The 25221-nt window shown below is 31.9% G+C and overlaps 1 protein-coding gene across 1 annotated transcript in view; it reads right to left on the bottom strand.

Annotated features, from left to right (window-relative positions):
* Positions 1-15357: 15357 nt before the first annotated feature.
* LOC136982484 (endothelin-converting enzyme 1-like) overlaps positions 15358-25221 on the bottom strand; it is a 130910-nt gene continuing 121046 nt past the window's right edge. Inside the window, exons 12-23 of the mRNA XM_067278978.1 lie at positions 22845-23055; positions 22669-22767; positions 22520-22597; positions 22299-22402; positions 22151-22221; positions 17692-17743; positions 17552-17619; positions 17341-17474; positions 16898-16963; positions 15881-15979; positions 15721-15797; positions 15358-15656 (exon numbers count right to left, since the gene is read on the bottom strand). Coding sequence (XP_067135079.1) covers positions 15557-15656; positions 15721-15797; positions 15881-15979; positions 16898-16963; positions 17341-17474; positions 17552-17619; positions 17692-17743; positions 22151-22221; positions 22299-22402; positions 22520-22597; positions 22669-22767; positions 22845-23055 — 1159 coding nt within the window. The 3' untranslated portion in view covers positions 15358-15556. The remainder of the gene's footprint in view (positions 15657-15720; positions 15798-15880; positions 15980-16897; positions 16964-17340; positions 17475-17551; positions 17620-17691; positions 17744-22150; positions 22222-22298; positions 22403-22519; positions 22598-22668; positions 22768-22844; positions 23056-25221) is intronic.

The raw sequence follows: 25221 nt of genomic DNA, 5'->3' as shown, positions 1-25221 counted from the left end.
AGCATGTGTATTCGTGCTTACGTGTCCAGTTCGAAAGTAAACGCGAACGCTAACAAGAAATATGGAGGTTTCCTGCAAATAATCATGTCAAAGCTGCTATTTTAAATGTTGCGTTACAGATAGAACTACTTGATTCTGAATCAGACGAGGATGATCTTATTGTGGATATAATTGTAGATAAAATGAAAGAAGAAAAAAAAAAGTAAGGTCAAATAAAAAAGATAGAAACTTTTATTGAAGAGACTGTACAGTACCTTTTTGTAATCCAACCGATTTTAAACAGCAGACTTGCAAGTGAATCTTTTGAAAGTCCCTTTTATACGAACTTATGTAGTTTCGGATTATTATTAACGCTGTTCATTTCCTTACGATTTATTTAATGCTCTGAACATTTCTGAAAATTCCAAATACGTATAAGGTAAACTTCACTTTTAATCATAATGAGTCGAACTTAATTTTTTTCACATCTGTTTATGAAAAATGTCATCTAAAGCTATTTAATCAATACAACAGCACAATAAAAAAAAGATCATTGTAAACATTTTATACAACAAATAATTGAAATTTACCAATAAAAGTACTTTCTGCCGTTTATTTTTCCAAAAATAATTTCATATTTATTACTTTGTACAGAAAGTAATTTTTTCATGAGAGCAGCCATATTGAATTAGCGCAAAGCTCCACAAGGAACTAGCTAGCACTCCGAGCTTACCAATTTTGCTAAACATGACGTCACATAGCTCTAAAGTAAACGCCAATGAGCGTGGCGCTCCGACGAAAGTATACAGGCTGAGCGTGCTGACAGTAAAATTAGCTCAGAAGTAAACGCACCCAATAGGACAACCGGAAGCGCGGCTATTGGGTCTACCAAGGTAAACTTAAACGCAATATTATAAATTTTTGGTCATTAGAGAGATATTTTTAACGTTTTTCGTATTGAGGCAGTTGACAGCCTCCAAATAAAAGTCGATTCCACATTAAGACTTATCTTTGTGTTTCATTGTTCTAATATCAAAAATTAACACTCAGTGTAAAAAAGTTGATTACCTAACACGGCTATAGTAACGACTGCAGTTATAAGTGCGAATACTACGACCAGAGAAACGATGATCCCTGCAAGGAACTTTTTTTCTCTCTTTGTTCTTTTTCTTGGTAATCTAGTATATAAATTAATACTTGTTTAGTGTATATAAAATCAATTATATGTTTATAGTATAATGATAAATTTACTCACATAACATAAGTTTTGTTAGCTTCGATATTCCAACTTGAACTCATTATTTTTCAAAATTACAGTTTACACAAATATTACCTGAGAATATAATTTATATTACTTTAAAGTTGAATTATCTTATTTAAACAATTTTTCAAACATAGTTCATATCCTAACGAACAATATTCTAAAAATCTGCACAAAGTTCGATAGCATTTTCCGGTAACGTCACCGAACTCCTAAATGAGGGATTCCCAAACTGTTTTGACTGTCGCAGAAACCTTTTCTGCGACTATTTATCGATCCTCTCTTTTTGATAATAAAATTAATAATAATAATAATAATAATAATAATAAGTTCCTGAATACAGACACACACACTGATACACTTCTTTAATTTCTGTTTTGGTTACTATGCCTTGACTTTGGTCCGGCATAGTACACAGCCACCGGTGTTAACCGAGTATATCTCACTTAACCCAACATAATAATAACAACAACTCTCCCGTGGTCACCACCTGGACGTGGTGGGAGAGCCCAGTAATTTTACTGATCCATAGGGCAATGCAGGCTGGAGCATAAGCTCCTGGTAGGGACACCCATGCCAGTAAGGTCTATGGGGAGAAGAAGTAGGTGACCACACCCACATTCTGTGGAGATATTTATTATGGTGATAACTAGATCAAAGTGTGATACCGGCTCGGACGTCGCCCGGGTTAACAAGGTCCGCGTTCGTGAGTTAGGCAGAGGCTCACGTTCGAAAAATAGGCCACAGTCTCCCTGGTTACCGGTGGCGAAAGCAGCACCGGCCCAAGCATGGCTACTGCAATGCCCTCAACAGATGTGAGGAACCAACCCAGCCTTAGTGTTTCTGTGGCAATGCATCCACAGACCACAAAGGCTGGAAAACCACGCCAACGGATGAAATGGACAGTAGAAATGAACGAGTTTATCATCCGTACTTACTACACAATCACAAAACTTGAAACAAACATGACAGCATACAGACAACAACTACACCATAAATTCACACAACAATATCCTCACCTCACTGTCACTGAACAAAGGGTTGTTGATCAAAAAAGAACAATTATACACAACAACCTTATTCCACAAACAACACTTGAACTTATCAAACAACAGGTTGCTGATCAAATACATCAACAGACAGAAACATCTAACATTAATGAAGATCATGTAACCTGTCAGGATAATCCAGCAACAAGCATTGATAATAACACACACACAACAAGTACCACTAATGATACTACAGACACTTCCTCATCCATCACTGATAACATAGACATGGATTTAGTTAATACGCTCTCACCTATATTTCAGGAAACACTCACTAAATATACAGGCACAGATCCCACACAACGACCACGAATACCAAAAATAAACATGTCAAAGGAAGTAGAAAAAACACTAAATTATGTAAACACTCACTTACTACCACACTACATTCATTCAATTTCTACACTCGCAGACATTCATACATTAGTTTATGCTGGGGCAGTCACAGTAGTGACACACCATGGACTGAAAGTACAGTCACAGACAAATACACAGAAAACACAATACTATCACAAGCCTGCCTGGCAGAGAAGAATAGAAATACAAATAAATGACATTAGACAGCAATTAGGCAGGCTGACAGAATACACTAAAAGCAACATAACACCCAAATTAAGGAAACAGCTCAAAAACATTTTCAAGAAAATAAAAACACATACAAAACATGAACACCACAACACACACATTACAGAATACATTGATACACTAAAACAAAAACTTGCTGCCAAAGCACGTAGACTCAAACGTTACAAAACATGTACACTACGAAAACAACAAAATAAATTATTTACAAACAATGAAAAACTCTTTTACAGACAAATTAATAACAAAGCAAACACTGATACACAGCACAGTGGCACACCAACAGAAGAAGAACTCACAACATATTGGTCTTCTCTTTGGTCCAGTGCTGTCACGCACAATGCTGATGCAGGCTGGATCGAGGAGGAGAACAGAAACTTGCACAACATACCAACTATGCCCTGTGCTGAAATAAACATACACGATTTCCAATACACTGTCAACAGAACACACAACTGGAAGACACCTGGTGTAGACAACATTCACAATTTCTGGTACAAAAAGTTTACATCACTGCACCAGGAACTAGCTAAACACCTAACACACATTATCATCAATCCACAAGACATGCCAAATTTTCTTACTCAGGGCATCACCTACATGAAACCTAAAAACAACAATACCACAGACCCCACACAATACAGACCAATTACATGTCTCCCTACACTGTACAAATTATTGACATCCTGTATTGCAAACAAAATATACAAACATATTGAAGAACACGACATTCTAACAGAACAACAAAAAGGTTGCCGTAGAAATCACAAGGGATGCAAAGAACAGTTACTCATAGATTCAGTCATTCTACGGCAAGCACACAAACAACACAGAAACATACACATGGCTTATATAGACTACAGAAAAGCATTCGACAGTGTTCCACACAGTTGGCTGCTACATATTCTACATATGTACAAAATACATCCATCACTCATTGCATTCTTTCAAAACACTATGCAGCACTGGAGAACAACACTACATCTCAGGGTTAGTAACACTTCCATAAAAACAAACCAAATTTTTATTAGGCGAGGAATTTTTCAAGGAGATTCCTTGAGTCCTCTCTGGTTCTGCTTAGCCCTAAACCCATTATCCAACATGTTAAACAAAACGCAATATGGTTACAATATCAGACATGAAAAAACAACACAGTTTACACTGTCACATCTCATGTACATGGATGACATAAAACTTTATGCATCCACACAAAAACAACTTTATCAACTCCTACAAATCACACACTCATACACCAAGGACATACAAATGGAATTTGGCCTAGATAAATGCAAAACACTTCACATAGAAAAAGGAATCCTGAAGAAAGAAGATTTTGCACTTGGAAATGGAGACGTTATTGAATCCATGGAAGAGGGCGAGTTCTATAAGTATTTAGGATTCCAACAGGCCAAACTAACAGAACATACACAAATAAAGCAAAGATTAATTAAAGAATACCAAAGTAGGTTAAATGCTATTCTCAGAACACAGTTAAATGCAAAACACACAGTTAAAGCAATAAACACATATGTCATCCCAGTACTCACATATTCTTTTGGAGTTATACATTGGACTCACACAGATCTTGAGCAACTCCAAAGGAAAACAAGAACAACACTTACTAAACATAAACATCATCATTTTAAATCCGCCACAGAAAGATTAACCCTTCCACGTAAAGATGGCGGACGTGGCCTGATTGACATAGTTAACCTTCACTACAAACAAATACAGTCACTGCGAGAGTTTTTCTATAAAAAAGCAAGAAACTTCACAGTTACATAAAGCAGTAACTCTAGCAGACTCGAATAACACACCATTAAACTTACACTCACATCATATGGACACAACAAAACATATAAAAAGCATAGACACCATTAAGTAATCGTGGGCTCGAAAGGCACTCCATGGCAGGCATTTTTATGATCTGGCCCAGGATTTTGTTGACAAAACTGCATCAAACAGCTGGTTAGCTCGGGGATTCCTCTTTGGGGAGACGGAAGGATTCATGATCGCCATACAGGATCAGGTCATAAATACTAAAAACTACAGAAAACACATACTCAAAGATGCAACACTCACAAATGACACATGCAGAAAATGTCACATCATGCCAGAAACTATACAACACATCACCTCTGGTTGCAAGCTCTTGGCACAGACAGATTATCTTGTAGTGCTGCGCTACTTTGTTTTGTTTGTATAATTGTATTGTATATGTAAAAAAAAACATCGTTCGGGATCTACGTTTTGTATGTTTGTTCGCGGAATAGTATACTGTCACCGTTCCTGTATACACCAGTCGGAGTGGCCTGATTGGCCAAGGATAAGTCACGTGAGGAAGGGAGCACTCATGCATGACGGGGAACATAAAAGGGACCGTCGCACGTGTGGAAGGACCTTTCTTTCCTGGTTTTTTCGTCGTGAAGAGAATCCGTTCCCATCCGTGAAGACAGGACATCCTCGACCTCGTGGTGTGTACCTATGGACAGTATACAGTTTATACAACGAAGTAAGATTGTTATTGTGACGTGTTATATTCATTTTCAATAATTTATTTGTTTGATTATTCTGTAAAAATATTGTATTATTGTAAATACTGTAGTATTATTGTTTATTAGCGATCGTATTAATTATAATTGTTTATTATTGTAAACGTGGTATACCCGTCAATCATACTGTTGTTAGCCCTGATCGTTGATTTTATTAAAGTCGTCGTCTTGTTCTAATCAATATTGTACAGTCCTTTATTTCATTCACACCCAGACTCAATATATTCTGATATATTTGAGTTTAAAACAATCTACACAGACATAATCAAGTAGCAAATATAATACACCAAGAGCTTGCAAAGAAACACAAATTAGTAGACATCCACGAGCCATACTACAAATACATTCCACAGACAGTATTGGAAAACAACACGCACAAAATGTACTACGACAGAGCCATAATCACAGATAAAACAATTTACCACAACAGACCAGACATCACACTCATTGACAAACACAATAAAATCACATACATTATAGACATATCCATTCCAAACACTCACAATATACAAAACGCATGCACTGAAAAAATTAGCAAGTACACAGAACTTGCCCAGGAAATAAGGCATCTGTGGAGGATAGATAGGGTGCTTATTGTACCTGTCGTTCTCTCTTCTACAGGTGTCATACCACACACAATACACAAAAGCCTGGGCACATTAGAATTGAATAGAAACACATACATCACACTACAGAAGGCCACTATATTGAATACATGTCATATTGTGAGAAAATTCCTGAATACAGACACACACACTGATACACTTCTTTAATTTCTGTTTTGGTTACTATGCCTTGACTTTGGTCCGGCATAGTACACAGCCACCGGTGTTAACCGAGTATATCTCACTTAACCCAACATAATAATAATAATAACTAGTAAATAAATAATTCTGGAGTACCAGTATTAGTCTAATGCGCATTGTTTTCATATAAAGATCAACTTCATGAAGAAATTTACATTCCGAAAGTACTAAATATGTTTTTAATCGACTCCGAAAATGCCTTATCTATCCACGAGGATCGATATCGATCACTTTGGGAACTCATTTGTAAATAAAGACCTAAAACTTATCCAGTCTGAAAGGAAGAAATATATGTGAGGTACACGCATTATATTTAAAAAAGAACATTAAGCCAATTTTGTGAATCAGTGAGTGACGGCGGAGATAATGGTGGTGGGCGATGTGTGAAGAGAGGATAAATCCCCATCATTAGAGACTGGTAAAAAAAATAAATGTTCGTAAGGGAATATTGCAAAGTTCACTTCCTATCACCACGGAAACAGTGAGCGATTTCAAGAACTCTTGGGGGTGCTGTATAAAATGTCGAATCCAAAAAAATGTCGAATCCAAAACATTGACATTAAATAAAGTCTTACATGTTGTTAATGAGAATATAGGTTCACATTATATTAAAAATAATAAAAGTATAGTGAATGTAAGTTCTATTAACTAAATTTCAAGAAAATAATTCGGTTAATATTCTTATTAGATTATTTATGCAACTTTCAGCATTCGATCCACAACTCATAGAATCAATCTTATTGTTCTTAAAAAAAAATTAGACAACCATAATTGTTACAAATGTACTTGTATCTTTCCTCAACGATTTTAAGATTACGAAATTTTTATTATTTTGAGTAATATTCTATTCAATCAAGCTATCGCATAAAAAGTATATTTTAAGTGTGAAAATAATAAATCAATAAAATAAACGCATAAAAGGAATTTTCATACATGGAATCCCAAGGCAAGTGCTCTGAAATACAGACGACCCTGGGCATGACAAAGTGAAACCAAGTATGAAAAACCATTGAGAATGACAACATGCAGAGTTAGTATCGAGGAGCGATTCTCTGAAATTTTATTAAGCAAATTTAAAAAGGAAAAGTTTGAAGCATAGAGCGCGGAACGGAAAAATTACGGACGCGAGAGATTATTCGAAACAGAAGTTTGATGGTTTGGAAAGTTGGAATCGAATGACAGATTGCTTTATCGGTTTCAGAGAGGAAAAAGAGTTTTCTTCTAACACAAGTTTTATCAGGACACAGTGAGATAAACATATACCTGAAGTGGAGTTGGGTGCCGCGTGCTGAACATTCTCGTCTGCCGAAGACTCGATAAATAACTGTACCGACCGTCTCGTACGCTTACTTCGAAATTACTTTTTTCTTGTACGTGTAATTGTGGTAGACACTATACGGAACTAACTAAATGTTTGTGTTGTTTTTCTTCACATTAGTGACAAAGTTCTGATTTTCATTCGTTTAAAAACATTTAATGCAATGTATGATGTAACGGATATGTAAGTAATAAATGGTTTAGATTATCTTATATATTCACTCCACATCTACGTTTAACAATATCACACAGATCTATTTTTATCGTATCGTAGAAAGTATAAAACCAGTAGAACATTTACTACATAAAAGTTTCATTCGTTTTAATGTAATTTTGTAATATAGTCTTAAGTTTTATAGATTTTTTATCGTAAATTTGTTTTACACATAGCTGATTAATTTAATATAATTTGTTGTTTTGTTGTTATAAAATATCCTTATATATTTAATTGTTACAAAAACAAATATAATTTAGTTTACACGTTAAAAGAAATTTAATACAGAAACGTGCAATTAATTATTGTGACGCACTTTTTAAACAATGCAATTTTGAATTATATTTTTAATTTATTTAATTTAGAAATATATGCTCTCCACTTCAACTTAGTAGTGGCTTTCCCCTGTACATCATACTTTTCCTTTGACACTAGAGTTGTGCCGGTCATCTAACATCTTTCCGAGGAAAATTTTTGAATTGAAGAAACGTGACTTCCTGTTTGCATCGAAAGTTCGTATACAGTTAATCGGGACTTTCTGCCCTAAGGTTTCCATATCTGGTCTTCAGTTTATTACAATAATTAACAAATTTACAATTATTTAAAATACGAACAATTTAAACTTTTTAAATCATTTTAATCCTTTACTGACAACTCATAACCACGAGGTCACCCATTCCATTCATCTTTTCGAGAAGTTTTATTCAACATTCAACTTTTAACATCTTTTAAGGTTCAAACTTTGAACAATACCATATAGAACTTATTGTCTAAATTTTATAAAAACAAATAATTTAATTTCAGAATACAAAAAATTACTATGTAGGACTACTAGATAAAGAGATGCTTCGAAGGAAAAAAGTAATTTGGTTAAATATATATATATATATGGAATGGTTATTGTGAAATATAAAAATAATAGATTTACTGTTAAATATAGTGATAGCAATAATACTACATATGTATCGTTTTCTTATATTAAACCTATTTATAATAAATATGAAAAGGGATATGTATAGTTCCGGACTATAAAAATAATTGTAAGTTAATAAATTCAAATCAAAACTAAATTAGAAAAAATAGAAATAAGTGGTATAAGTGGCATTCCATGTACAGTACATGTGAAAATAATAATTTTACAGTCTATAGGTGAAACAAAAGGAAAATTGAATATGAATTTAAATAAAGGTATGGAAGTAAATAAATGTTGGAATGATGCCATCGGTAAGAACATCATAAGTTACGTGTTCAATAAAATAAGCTAAAATAGTAATGTATTTGAATTGTTTGAACCTTAAAAGATGTTAAAAGTAGAGTATTGAATAGGACTTCTCGAAAAGATGGATGGAACGAATGCGTTCGTAGTTGCGAGCTGTCAGTAAAGGATTAAAATAATTTTAAAAGTTTAAAATTCGATATTTTAAATAACTGTTAAATAAATTTGTTAATTATTATAATAAACTGAAATGCCAACGTATCATAACCAAAATGCTTGTTTATATTATACTTTTTATTGTATATTAAAAATATTCGGCAACGAATTGCGTAACTTTTACGGTTGTTAAGAAATTTATTTAAAAATAACTTTTACAACGTAAATAATATTAATATAATTAATAATATATTTATTTGATCTCCGTACACTTTTGTATGTACTATAAAGCGAGGACCATTAAGAATCAAAAGAAGTATTGAAAAATTGCCATTACAGAATAGGTAAAAATCCTTATAGATAATAATAATTTGTTTTTTATATCTTTGGTGTAATTTATTAAGTCTTAACACCAAAACCAAGGAGATAGTTTCGTAACTCAACTTGTATCTGTGACTAAAATCAACTAATACTGTATCAAAGATGGTATTTTGAAGATTTTAATTGATATTCATCTCTCCCAACATTTACGCAATCACTATTCTTGAATTATTTTGCCATAAAATGTCGTACCTACTAACTCCAACATCAAAACAATATTAATTCTAGCAGATTAAACTGTGGGCTATGGCTCTTTTAACTATCGATCCGAGTAATTTTTCCTGATTCCTTTTTAATAATTAATTTATTAAAGTAGACACTTTTCGGGAAATCCGGTCTAAGCATCAAGTTTTTAATAAATTTAAATAAATGTTTTTTTTTTCAACGTAAATTAAACCTTTTTAACTTGTAACAGGATTTGCGATTGCAATATATTGTTATACCACACCGCGTTTTTACATTTTAAGGAATTTTATTACCAAAAAAATAACAATTTTCCAATAATATAATATTTCTGTTTATAATTATAACAATAAAAAGTGTCAAACTCGATAACATCCTATGTTTAAGGTGTCTATGAATATCGATTTAAAATGTGTAAAGTGAGAGAATTCTCTTTAAGCCGATTCTTTCATTTCAGACAGTACAGTGTTTACTAGTTTGAATTAACCGCGTAGATAAACAGTGAACTGCAATAACAAGTCTTTGGTAAACACAAAGAAATGTTTATTCATTCATAGAGCATACAAACACTGCAGCCTGCAGTACGAGACAACAATTTCCCTTAAACCTGAGAGCTCGCGGTTTTATAGCGCGAGGGCATTGTCGAAATATGTAATGATAGTGAATTAACATGTGTTCTCGAACCTTTGAGAACGTACACATAAAAAAAAACTAACTTTCCCATCGATCAGGTTCGAACGGGGACCTTCCGATTCATAGGCAGAGATGCTAACCACTGTGCGATGGAACTTGACGAATGGCAAAGTGAACTGCGGCAATATGTAGTGAATTTTATTCGTATACAGCGGAACCTCGCTTAACGGGCATAACTCGTTCCAGTCTTACTCGTAATGCGAAACACTCGTTAAGCGAAACAATTTTTCCATAGAAATTAATGTAAAACACGATAATACGTTCCACGCCGAAAAATATACTCAAATATTTTATGTATAATGTTTGTTCAAAGAAAATTACACAATATACATTGTTAAGGAGTGTGAACATTCTTCACATTCTTTATCTTTTCTTGTAGCGCGGAATGAACCAACCTGGAATGCGAATTCGATTTGCAGAAAACAAAAAAAATCACAGCTAATATGTTTGATAAACACACCAAATGATATGCCAAATTCTTGGGATACGTAAAAGCTATACTTTAATAATAGAAATTTATTAATCCGACTAGAGGTAGGCAGTTATGCTTCCATCTCGTATTAAATTTAATAACTATAAATAGTTAATTTTTTGTTAGAATTTGGCATCTCGTTTGGCGTGTTTATTATATAACGGGTTATGGTTGTTCATGTTTATATGTAATATGTGTGGACACAAGTTTGAAAAAATGTGTGATTACAAGCAACACTATGATGCTAGCTGAACGAGTGCTAGATGGAGCATGCACACAATCCGAGACTTTCCTTCTCTTCGCCACTCGTTATGCGAAACATCGCTCTTTAAGCGAGGCGTTTTTACAATTTGTTTCGCTCGTTATGAGAATAATTCGTTAAGCGAGGTTCCACTGCATTTTAATCATAAACCTGTTTGTAACCAAAAAAAACCTCTTGTATTTTTGTAGACCCCTTTATACCCATCAAATTGTAGCAAATACGTCTGAAGAGGGACACCCCAGCTGTCCGAAATGCATACTGTCGTCATGTATACCTACTTCTATGTGATTCCGACAACGTCAATAGTGTGTGATAAATCCTCCATAGAGCCAAAATTTAGTACTCATAGTTTAATAACATAAGGACAAAAAGCAATTCACCAAGTTCTCATTAGTTATATATTTAATAGCGAGGTTGAGGCCGAAGTTTTAGACTCAAAAACGTGTACGTCGGACGTTCAGCGCCGCTTTCCTGTAAGCCTAGTTTGACAATGGTGTTTGGAAAGTCAGTGGAATCATGCTTGGCATTCCAAACGCCATTGTCAAACTTCTAGGCTTACAGGAAAGCGGCGCTGAACGTCCGACGTACACGTTTTCGCGTTTAAAACTTCGGCCTCAACTTCGCTATTATTTACGTATAGTCAAACCTCTGAATTGATGGAAACGTGAAAAGTGACTGCTGTTTAGAGAAACTGTTATTGAAGAGATTCGACTCTGCATATCTTTATTTGTAATTATATTAGAAATTTATGTTCGCTTTCCTTATAATAAAACAATACTTAAACATCTGAAAATTTAAAATCGAAAATCATTTTACAAAATTCGAGAAGGGTTCTTACCTGCTTCCTCTTGCGTTGAGCATCAACGAATGATGTATAAATCGTATCTATAGAAAATTTGGTGTGCGATATAACTTTTAATAACCAACTGTTTCGTCACCTTATATTATATATCATCCGATCGTATCTGATGTCGAATATAAACAAAAATTAAATGTTTATTCCGATTTAGAAACGTTCAGAAATGTATACGAATATATTCATTTAAGAATTTCACTTCGTATTTTGTATTTAAATGGAAAGAAACTAATTCGTTAACTCTAAAACGCATCTGGAAATAATTAAGCTCAATTCAGTTTTTACACAGTAGACATGTTTCTGAAAAATCTTCGTTAGGTTGACCAAGCTGTCAACCTAATCGTTTCATCGGGACTAGGAGATGTAGACGAGCAGGATATTGAAGAGTTAGTGCAGGTTTCTGGTGAGAGCCTTAGCAACGATGACCTTCAAGAACTGGAAGAACAAGGAATCCGTGTAGAACAGGAAAATAGTGATTCTGGAAACGAAGAACCCAAAAAATTTCTCTACAGATTTCCTTAGTAAAAGTTTGGTAACCATAACAGAAATCGTTTATCAAACTGCAGCGATTTTGAAAGGAGTGCAAAAGCAAGACGAGGCGTTTTGGATGCAATCTTCTACTGTCGACATTTGCTTAAGGAAAGAAGAAGAAAGCGACCAATGAAACTACACGACTTTATCGCAAAAAAACAAGAATTTCAGAAGAGCCAGGAACTTCTTCGCAAAAAATGAACTTTACACTTCTGTGTGCATATGTTTGTGTGTTATTTAACATATATGATGATGCAAATTAATATAATAATAACTTAAAATTAAAGTAAAATCTGTTTATTTTTGGTCGCTTGTTCCCCTTTCCCTATTTACTCTGTGTTAAAATGACCTTGTTTAATATGTTTCGTTTAGAGCTTTGTTGTGTATTTGCCTACGAACGCATCCCCCGCGTTAAGCAGGGTCTTACGGTAATTTTAATGGATTTTAAGTGAAATGATTTTCAATTAACTTATTTCTTCTGAACAGATTACTAAGATTATGACTGAGAAAGATACTAAAGCTTTAAAGACATGAATGACTTTAAAATTTCGTTTATAAAAGAACCAAACAAAAATAAACGTGGAAAAAGTAATCCTGTACATATTGCGGGTCAGTCAAAAAATGCAACTTATCTGCTTTTACATTTTCCATTTCTATTGAAGCTTTGAAACTCCAGTTTTTTAAACTTTTTTCTTGTCCGGAAACAAAAGTAGTAATGGAACATTTTTCAAATTCCATCTTTTTTTACTAATTTTATGTTAGTGTTTCAATTTTAGAAAAATAGAAAAAAACCTTAATTGCTAGATTTTGCTAATTTCCTGAAGGTGAGCAAAACTGGCATTTATTCACTATTATTGTTAATCTTACTACTTCTATTCTAAATCTCTTAATATTTGAGATAAATAATATTTTGACCATAGCATCTGATGTACTTTTTATCTTTTATGATACTTTTTATACCTAGTCATTTGTAGTTTAATACCTAATACCAATAATATAGAATACCAGACTTTAACCAGAAGTAATATCTAAAGCCGTATTCCACACTTTTACTGGCGACTTCTTGTTTAAATAGATATTTGATATAACTCCAATTATTTCATTTATATTTTTTAATTCTAATTATCCAATAGTAGCGTAGTGTGAAATTCGATTTGTTTGTTTGTTTACTTCTATTTAGATACGTTCAGAAATGTATACGAATATATTCATTTAAAAATTTCACTTCGTATTTTGCATTTAAATGGAAAGAAACTAATTCGTTAACTCTAAAACGCATCTGGAAATAATTAAGCCCAAAATATCATTTATTTAATAATTAACATGCCATATTTTTATTACTTTTGAAATTTTTTGTAACCCCTTTAATTATTGTTTAAATTTTATATCGTATATAATTTAATATTATCTTCTTATCTCCTTAACCTCCTGTTGAAGTGCCGTCGAGCAAGAACTCTTGACAACATTTTGTTTTCTTCTGAATTAACCGATTGTTTTTAATCTGATGACTATAAGTACGTACTAGTCGATAACCGACATGAAGATATAATTAAAAACATCATTAAGAACAACATTATAAAAAATAAATAATTTTTATTTACAAAATATCTATATTTTATATAAATGTCAACAATTACATTGTTTTTTTCCATTTCGAATGAAATAATTAATTAAAGCTTATCTTTACTTTGCTAGACAATATTTTGAAACTTTTTTATTTATTTTATAAGACAATACTGTATTATATATGTTTATATGTTCAAAATATATCGGGTGATTGTAATTAAAAGTATCCCTCTTCAATGGTCTCTACAGAGATATAGTGCATTTGTACTGCTAAATAACACATGGGGAAAGACATTTCCGTAAAAACAAAAATTAGTACCATACTCGCCACTATAGCATTTTTGGCGTTTTGGATTTTAACTCGTATTTTTATTGCTGTGATAACATTTAAAATTTGTGGTTTATTGCAGTCGTATTGCAATTCTTACAGCTTTGAAAGACGGTATCAGCATCAGCAGATGAGAAACATTGCAAAAGATCAGTTGCGGTAGGCGGTTGAACAGTACCATATGAACCCTTATAGATTTTACAGCTTCAGAAGGGGGGATCACACTGAGCAGTTATTCCTTGCAACGCTAAGATCTCTATAGAGCAGCGGTTCCCAAACTTATTTTCATCGCCATTCTTTTGACATTGATTAAAAATATATGTACTGTATATGAAAAATCGAGTACAAAGGAACGAATACATTAATTCAATTCTCCCATCACTCGAATCAACGGATTTTATTTTCCAGAAATGCGAGTCATGCATTTTGTGCACGAGTTCTCTCTGATTGAATATTAATAATTTTTGAAACTAATTAAATAAATTTTTCATGTATATTTTAAACTATTACAACTCAAATACTAATTCTATTGCGGAACCTTAGGATTTTACGTAACACAAGTTGGAAGCTACTGCTGTAGATCGTAAAGTGTTTTGAACAAGTAAAATGTTTGTTGTTTGTAGCGACAACAGTGCGATAGCGAAGAGTTTTGGTACTAGTTTTTGTTTTTTGCAGAAATCGTGAAATGCCACTATAGGAAATTTATTTGCAGTTTACCTGATAAATCTCACTAGACAGCGTGAAATACGAGTACTTTAATTACGTATTTTTAAGTAGTTTCTTATTATTAGTATAGTATATTAAATTTAAATTTATTGATGTAAAAGTTTTATGTTTATTTTAAATTATTTATATGTTTGTTAAACATTTTTTAAATCTAATTTTGCGCATATATTAGAATAGCATATCATTATATTTTAAATTAAAATTCAATAATTCACAAAGAATTTAGATCTAAGCTCTAGAAAACTTTCATCCATTTAATAAATTACATAGATATATACTCATCCAGACAATAATAATAATAATATTTTTATCAGTATAACATATATTATAAAAATATTAAACTATATTTTTAATACATAAAGTGGCAGTGGATATTACACTTTCAAAGATATTATCAGTTAAAATGGTTATAAAATCGCCCTACGTTCACCATATGATACATTTATTTTTGGGATTCATTTTAGAACCCAGTTTACAATTGAAAGCTTCAGAAAATTCTTTCATATTGGCGATACTACCGATCACTCTAAAGTAAAACAAAAATGAAATCAAATAACTCATCTAAAATGGGCCTATACGATAACTATTACCTGAATTGATCAGCAGCATGTTCATCATCGGCGTGAGCCAGAGCGGCATACCAAGGTGGAAAACTACTACACCATGACTATAATAAAATAAAATATATTAAATATTCGTCTTTAAGTTTCTATTTATAAAATGCATCATTATTACATTTACGAAAATTACCTCAGCAAAAGATACAAAGAACAATTGTTCGGGACTGTACTTTTCTAGACCCGGTAGACGTTTCTCTCTACCGTGATCTTCCACCCATTTTTTATAACCCTGTTTGAAATTTAAAAATAGATAAATAAAACTGTTTATTTAAATCTGTTCATAGAATTCAAAAACTTATAATTTTTTTATAAATTACAATTAATAAAATGTTTAATTGTATATTTAATTAATTAAACTCAAGATAGCTCTGTTTGTCTGTGTTTTATTACACATATTAGGCTAATATTAATTGTAATGTCGATAATACTGATCAAATTGATTTCCAATTTTTATTACTTTATTTTATGTTTTACAAAACACAAATACTTCGCCTAAATGTTAAGCTTTATTCTTTCTTTCTTATAAAGATTTTCTTAAATTAACTACTTTATCAAATGATTATAATTTATTTTGTTTTGTTTTGTTTAAAACTTCGGTCTAGTATTTTTCCAGAATAAGAATGAATACTACGACCTGTTTTTCGAATTCTGCCTCCGTATCGTAACAAAATCAAATAAAATATAACAGAACAAAAAGTTGGAAAAAATTCAAACATTACATCCCCTGACTTTCTATATATAATCTGAAATTTCTTGCAAAAATGTCAGAAATTTAATAAATTATAAATTATTTTCTTTAAACTAATAAACTTTGCCTCCATTCATATTTTGAAAAATACTATTGTAGGAATATATAATAAATTTATAAGAGTAAATTATAACTAAACACCAACCGAATGCCGAAATTCTATCGGGCTAGTACAAGGCTAATTACTAAATAAAGTACGTAAGCAATTTGACACTAGAGGGAGGCATTTGGTTGGTGTTTAGCTTTAATAAACACCAACCAAATGCCTCCCTCTAGTGTCAAATTGCTTACGTACTTTATTTAGTAATTAGCCTTGTACTAGCCCGATAGAATTTCGGCGTTTGGTTGTTTAGTGATGATGTTTAATATAGTAAATTATAATATATAGAACCATTTTACCAAATAAGCTTGACGTATTCCACCATTATCGGCAATATTTTCCGATAAAGTTTTCTTTCCGTCGACCTGAAATATCACAAAATAAGTTTCTGTATATTTTATATAATTTTATTCCCATAATTAACTGAAATTTTAATTTTTTATCATCGGATATCATCAGAGTTTATCGTTTAGATATGTCGGTCCTGGTCGAACCCATAATGGCCTTGCTGAAAAAGGCCCTCTTCGTGCCCACAGGATGGAAAAAGTTAAAAAAGAAAATGTAGTAAAAATCAGAGATGATACGATATGTGTTCAAACCACACACTATAAATTTCAAGTCTGTAGAATTTAAATATGAAGGGACATAAAGAAGCTAAAATAACGGAAACATTAAGTGTACATCTATATGTTTGAATTGAACTAAATTAAATACATGATAAACTATGAATTAAAAAACTTACTTTTCTTTTGGTACCTTTTCCATATGCATAAGAACTGTACTGATCGACAAAACACTTCGATCTTTCCTTAAATTCTTTTCTGGATTTTTCTGTCCACCAGTTTTTAAGATTTCCATATTTATCTTTTAAACTTCCTGAGTTAAAAATATTTAACATTTCATTTGCAATTTGATTAATACATTTGCAATAAAAAATTATTTCGATCCGATACCTGACTCATCGAATCCGTGAGTCATTTCGTGACCGTAAATAAGTCCCATTCCTCCGAAATTCATAAATCTGAAATTCGTAATTTTACAAATATATGTGCCGATAAATCATTACATTTCCTGTAATTAAATTACTACTTACTTGGGTCGTTCGGCATCGTAATATGGTAATTGCTGAATACCGGCAGGAATTACTGAAAACATTATGTATATTAATGAAATAACAGATCATATTTATGATTAAGTTTGAAATAAATTAGTCCATCGCCAGCTGATATCCTATTTACCTTTCCTCGACTTGCCGCTTTGCCAGTCGAGGAATGCGATGTGCTGTTCGCGAATACTTTGGGGAGGTGTTTGAGAGTTGTCACAGGAATTCGTCTTCACGTAAATTTTGATAGTTTGAGAACGACTCTCGGTATTTAGTTTATGAGTTCGTCAAGGGTTCTCGCCTTAAAACAGTCACCATTTTCACAAATTAATCGCATACACTGCAGAACAACTTTCAGTGAACTGTTTCACGTTAGACATTCCACGTGACGATATGTGTTCCAGAACAAGCTATTCGATGTACCGTACAGTACCTTCATGAAGAGCGAATTTGATACAGGTTCGAGATCCGTTCGAGATCACGCTTATGTACACGTCTTTATATCCCAAGTTTGTAAATTTTAAAGAACATCTGCCAAGAACATGTCTCATCAACGTAAAGTTGATGAGACATGTTCTTCACCGATGTATTAAATATGTTTCATCAACTTTACGTTGATGAGACATATTTAATACATCGGTGATCGGTTATTCATTGGGCTACATCATTTTTGTGACAAACGGTAAACAGTGAATAGTTCCTAATTAATAAAAAGGTTCTGTTGACCTTATTTTGCAGTGTGAGTTTTATACAATTCGGTTCATTTATTCGTATTTTAACTTTTTCTTGACTTGAATTATGTGACTTTTGAGAACCTACAAATCATTGGAGAAACAAACATAAAACCTTGTTTGGACAAAAAAATAAAATTATATTACGTCCGGAAGTGAACCTGAACCGCGAATTTAATTAAAAACTATTTGTTATTTACCCAATATTAGTAATTGGATTCATTTGACAAACATAATCTGAGAGAGAGAGAGAAGCACGTGGAAAAATTACATGAAAAGGGGTTAATCATGAATAACTCCTGTAAACTTTTGTTGATAAGTTTGAGGATCCAATAAAATAACACTGAACAATAATGATTCTGTTTCGGGCTCAAAATTGGCATATTCTTATGTATTTTCATCTGCTGAATTCAAAAATCACCATAAAAATGACCAATTAGCTCTTGCTTTGGAGATACAGTGATATGTTATTTTTTAGAGTCTACATTTGTATTTTGGAGAAAATTTATTTTTTGGGAGTTGTCACACCTCTCACACTGACATAGCAAAACGTTCCCTATGTTTGTAGGTTATAAACATAATAAATGTAGCTATGACTTTGAGTTTAATATTGTTTCTGTTTTTCTTGGTTAAAATTTCTGGTTTTGGAGTACTTTTGAACTGTAATACTGGTTATACCAAAATGCCACGAAAATGTGTAAATTTAGTGAACAATTTTTGTTATACTCGTAGTGAGATAACATTTTCGTCACAGAAACACAATCTGACGCCTCTTCTGAAGACTGGCTATCACCATTATTTGGGTATAAAGGTAGGGGCAAGATAAGTCATGGGCTCCACGTTGCAACTCTTGTTCAGTTATACTACGAGAATGACTGAAAAATAAAAAATGATCTATGGCTTTTATTGTGCCTATCGTTTGGCGGGAGCCTACAAACCATACGGATAACTGCTATTTCTGCTTGACTCCACTTATAAAGGCAGGATTGTCAATGAAGAAAAAAGAAACAGTTCAACACCCAAATATTCCATCTGCAATTTGACCTATTCTACATTCAGATAGTTTACCAGTTCCTACTCCATTCCAACATTATGAGCTTGAAGTAGAAAATGAAAAAAGTGTGGGAGAAGAAGAACCCAACAAGCATTTCACATTCCATGACCCTGATTTTGAGATAAAAGATGATATACCGCACACTGAATTAAGCAAAATTGAGTATCTCATTCAAGATCTAGTCTTCTCAAAGAATAAAGTGGAACTTTTAGGGTCAAGACTACAGCAACGGAATCTTCTCCAACGTGATGTCAGGATATCACAGTACAGAGAACGTCAGAGGGATTTGATTCCTTTTTTTTGAGAAGAAAAACAATCTGGTTGTTTCCTGTGACGTTAATGGCTTGATGAAATGTTTGGATTTGAAATTCAAACATTTTCAAAAATTCAAAAGCACTTTCAATGTTGTTAGCATATGTAATTAAAATGTGTCGTTTCTTCTTAAGCCATTAAAATCACATACTGCCACCTCTTGTATATCACAGAAACTAGAGCTAATAAAATTTTTTTGTCATATTCAATTTTATCACCCCAAAATTAGTAAGATTCCACTCATGAAATAAAGGAAACATTCAAAAACACTTTTTTTGTTGTCCAGTGTAATCAGGTGAATCGACTATTCATTAAAGATTTGTGGAAGATTTTGATGTCCGAAGAAAATTGAAAACAATCAAAAAAAAAAGAAAGAATGGAAGAAATTGAAAGAAGAGAGAACGACAGAGAATGGCAACCGAATCCCAGAAGTGTTCGAATATTCGGAGCAGGACCGAAGTCCTCGTACTCTCTGTGAAAGAAGCCTTCACCAATTATTGATCGGTTAAAGAGAGTGACCAAGACCGAGAACAGAAATATATCACACTGCTGTGTTTGAAGAGAGTGTGTGAAGAGACTCTACTGACTGTTCACAACTGTAATTTTGAATACAGATTCTCCTGATTTCCTCCTGCTAAACAGAATTCCGCTCCAGTAGATCCCGTTCAGTCTTTTAAGTATTTATGCTCTTAAACAATTCTAACTATCGGACTCCAAATCTTTCTCTTTCCAAACATTTCATGTTGCAGTATCTCACAATTAAACATCGCGTCGTACGAAAATTTTTGTGAGATGCGATAAAAACACTAATTCGTTTACATTAAATTCTGTTCTTGAAAACAAGTAAAATAGTCACAAAAGGGGGCGAAATTCCTATTTATGTGGATTGAGTTTGACGATTATCAATAACAAAAAAGTTGGCTGATGTCATTCTCGAAATCAGCAGACAAATTTTAACTCAATACGGAACCCATAAATGGATTTCAATCTACGAATTTCCTACTGAGTTGAATTTAAGGACGAACTTATTAAATATGATTAAATATAATTGTATCCCTAATAACAATGGTACATCACCAGTCATACAAAGCTTACACTTTCGTGAATTTGATTAGGCCTATAGCATAAAAATTTAATTAAGTGTTGATATCTCTTAATGTATTCATTGTACACAAAATAACTTCAGTTATTACTAAAAGACTACTAAATAAAAATTTTGGGCCTAATCTAGATAAACTAAAGAAATCTTTAGAGAAATAATTGAAGATTAACACTATTTAAGATTATAAAGATTATGTGTTCAACTGAAATGCAAATTGAATTTAATATCGAATCGCATAGCTGCAGTATTTGCACTTCGTCACATTACCATAACAGTTATATTTTCATTTCTATCTACTAGAAATGCAGATGAATATACAGACTTTATTAGAAAAACTAAATAATATACTTGTCATCGAATGACAATGAAAACTTATCAATAGTTGCAGAATACAGAAATGGACCCTTGAAAGTTTATAATTATTTTCTGTTTTGCTATTCTCATTTTGATATTCTTTGAATAAATTTAGTATATTTAAGTCTTTTTAAATATTCATTTTTTACCTTTCCTTGTTTTACTTTTAAGCTTGTATCGTTAGTTATATAACTACTACATTAATATATACTATTTTCCTTTTACAATATAACCTGTCATGAAATTAGAGAAGAAAAGATATGTGATTTAGCATTAACGAACTTAATTTGTCATTCTCTCTTCTTAGTAAATTATTTGATTTATCTATTCATCTGACAGATTATGCAGAATATCACTTTGTAGAAGAAGATATTCCTTTTATATTCCTTAGCTTATGTAAAATGCTTCTGAATTTCATATCGCTAGTGCTTAAATGAGGTTCACTTTTTCTTGTCTCTTTGTTTAAATATTACTCACTAATGTTAAACAAACTGTTTTGCAAAACATACCATATTATATTAATAATATAGAAATGAAATTAATTATTTAAAGAATTTAACTGCTAAACATCCTGAATAAAAAATTTTTTCGACAGTAAATAACATTACATAATACGTAATAACAGGATAATTGGGACATATATCTAAATCATTAGAAGAAGAGCGGTAAATTTTTGAAATATTACTAATTTCAATGTGGAAAAATGTTATAGGATAGCAGCTGGTGACGAGTATTCCTAGTTGAAAGTGGAACATATCTTCAACTCGTTCTGTTTTTCTTTTTTAGTAGCCTATTTCATGTACAATTACGTTAAAATATAAAGAATTAATTTTGATTTTTATCAATTTCTAAATATATACGGCATTTACTTGTTTGCTTTAAATATAATACACTCACTGACAATATTAAAATCTGCAAAATAGAATGCGTTCAATTGCGATCCTCCTAATTCAGAAATTTTTGGCCACCTTAAAAATTAAATCATCAAAATAAATAATAATAATATTCATATTAAATATAATCATTTCTGAAAAGGGAAATTTACTTTGATCTATCATTTTTCTGCTGATAGAAATCCATATATTTCCTAACCGAAAAATGTTGCAAATTTAACGTATTCTCAAAAGAATTGTTGGTAATTTCGGGAAGCTATAAATAGATATATAGATTAGAATAGATTTATAGATATTATTTTATTAGGAATTATATCACATTATTTACTCTTATTATTTGTATAAAAATTGTAAAAATTAAACTTCCACTTACTTCTTTAAAATAAACTTCCAATTCTTTCACGTCTTGAGTCCATTGTGGAAAGCTTAAAAACGTCACCATATGATTCAACTGTTTCAAAACATTTTCTTATTTTAAAAGGGTCTAAGAAGGAAATAGTATAAGAATTCGCTCTGACTTACTTTATCTTGAACCGCTTCTTTCGTTGATTTATCTAACCACGTCGTTTGATCAATCATTTCTTTCATGGCTTTCGTCATATAATCGATCAATTCTTTGCTCTATAACAAAAACAAAATTCACAATCGTGATATTGTATTTTATACTTAATTCGAGATGATATAAATAAAATGTTTACAATTGTTTTCTGTTTTCTGTGTCTTCCGTACAGATAATCTAAAGCGGGACTAGCTGTTTTTACAAAGAAATCGTAACACGAAGACCATTTCATATCTGAGTTCGAAGATCTTCTAAGTTTTAATTTACGTTTAAAATTATTTTGCTCTTTTTCGGTGTTGTGTGTCAGCAATTCACTTATAAATAAAGCCCCGGCATAATTTAGTAATAATCTGAAAGTAAACAGTAACTTTATTTAAAACGTAGACAAAATTGTTATCGCGTGCTGTCTTTATTGAATAGTTTACTCTGACTCCCCATCAAGAGAAAGCTGCAATTTAATCATCAGAATTTCAACAGAAGACTTTAATTTTAACAAACATGAATAATACTTTTCAAAATATGCATTAAAGTTTTTTCTTGAGTAAATATTTGCTAGAATCAACAAATACTGTAACATGTTTTTATAGCTCTTTATACAAGACATTACTTTAATTAAGTTCTTTGAATAATTTTAAATATTCTAAAATATTAATTAAATGTAATAATAATTAAAGGCAAAAAATAACGTTAAAATTTGAATTAAAATGATGTAAATTCATAATTTCACTGTAACAAAATTAAAGTGGTTAATTTCTCTTAGAGATATGAAGAAGTTGTTCGATCCGCACGAAAAAATGTAAAGCAGCCTATCATGCCTAAGTACTATGATACAATTGATCCAAGATGTTGAACTGAAATGATGGAAATCAGAAGATTTTTTAAAACTCGCTACAAACTTCAATATTTATTTATTAAAATGCTCGTTAGCTCCAATAAATAATGGCTATAAATAATAAAGCTTCTCTGCAAAAATAATAATAAAAAAAGAAAGTAACAAGAGGGAATTAGAATCAGTAAGAATACGAATTCCTTCTTTCGATAAATGTCAACAATCTTCGTCATGCTAACGAAGCTTTTAGATAATCATAATTTTGCTGATTTTGATACTAAATAACTCATTTAAATGTAAACAAAGTTTTCGTTTATTTAGAAAACTTCTTATTGTTGGTGATTTTCCATTCAGTGAAACTTTTTTCACAAGAAATCAGGATTTAAAATTTGATGGAATATACCATGGCCCACAATGCCTAACACGATAAAAACTGCAAATACAGTTTATAACGGATTTTGTTTTGCATAGACTAAAGTATAAAAACAGGTTCTCTGCGTTACATTTTAATCGCGGATTGTACAAATACAACACATTAAATTGAACATTTAAAGAAATATTAAGTGATTTCATTAAGACATACAAAAATTTGCTTAGGAAACTAATTATATATTTACGTTTTTATAAATAAGAGTTTAATAATGAATGACTATTTTTATTTTTAAATGTTTCCAGTAAGAGAACCTTTGATCATATCTATCTTGAAGACAGCTTGGTGATAAAGGACGGGTCTGAGATATTCGGAACGGAGTTTCTGGGGTTCTGTTTCCTCAGCGACCGACTGTTAATGTATCTCTAATCTGTAAGTTCTGCTAAGCACATTTGTAATACTGTCTTAGATGACTTTATTTAAACTTTTTAAATCAAGTTAAATGAAAAATCTCGCTTGTAGACTGTATACTGTAGTTAAAAACAGCATTACCTGTTTTGCATTTTGCCATTTACATCTTTCTAACGTTCAAAATATTTCTGTGCAATAGTTTCACTGAATCTTTTAGTTCTTGATATCATAAAAAGGAACAAAATTCATAAAACGATTTCATTTTAATATACTGTGATTTCATACAAAAAGTGTCCAAGACTATTTTATTACCTTATGACTAAAAGTTCTAACTAGTAAAATGCTGCATATAATGGCACAACCATATTCATCGTTGTTTGGCATATTTTATTTAGGTTATTTGTAATTTATTCCTTTTGTTTATTTTATAATAACATTTAATATAGACGAGATTCCTGAAAATTTGTCTCATTTGCGAGATTTTTTATGTATTAATTTTGATTTGTCGATAATCTCGGGAGGCCAGCCCTACTGACTGCTTTACAATCCACCTTTATTCTAGTGAAAATTACTAGACTAATAAATGTATCACATTAAGAGCGGCCACAACACAACGAAAGCTCGCGATCTCATCTGTAAATCATTTGGCGAGGAAACAGTCATCAGGTTGACCTAGTAAAAGCGATTCAAGGATGGAGATTTCTCGCTTCGAGATGAACCTAATCAAACAGTGATTCACCATTGATCATAACGTTGTCCTTGCAACTGATAGACAATAGTGACTTTCTTCAAAGAGAAACCCCAGCCATTCTATGCTAACGGGATTGAAAGTTGCAACAAAGATGAAAAGACATAATTGATATTGATGGTGATGGTGATAAGACTGAACTGTAGGCTAATCGTTGT

The sequence above is a fragment of the Centruroides vittatus genome, unplaced genomic scaffold, assembly GCF_030686945.1.
Source record: "Centruroides vittatus isolate TY-2023 unplaced genomic scaffold, ASM3068694v2 contig_846, whole genome shotgun sequence".
NCBI lineage: Eukaryota > Metazoa > Arthropoda > Arachnida > Scorpiones > Buthidae > Centruroides > Centruroides vittatus.
Note: the sequence above shows the minus strand (reverse complement) of the source record. Positions and strands in the feature narration are given on the sequence as shown.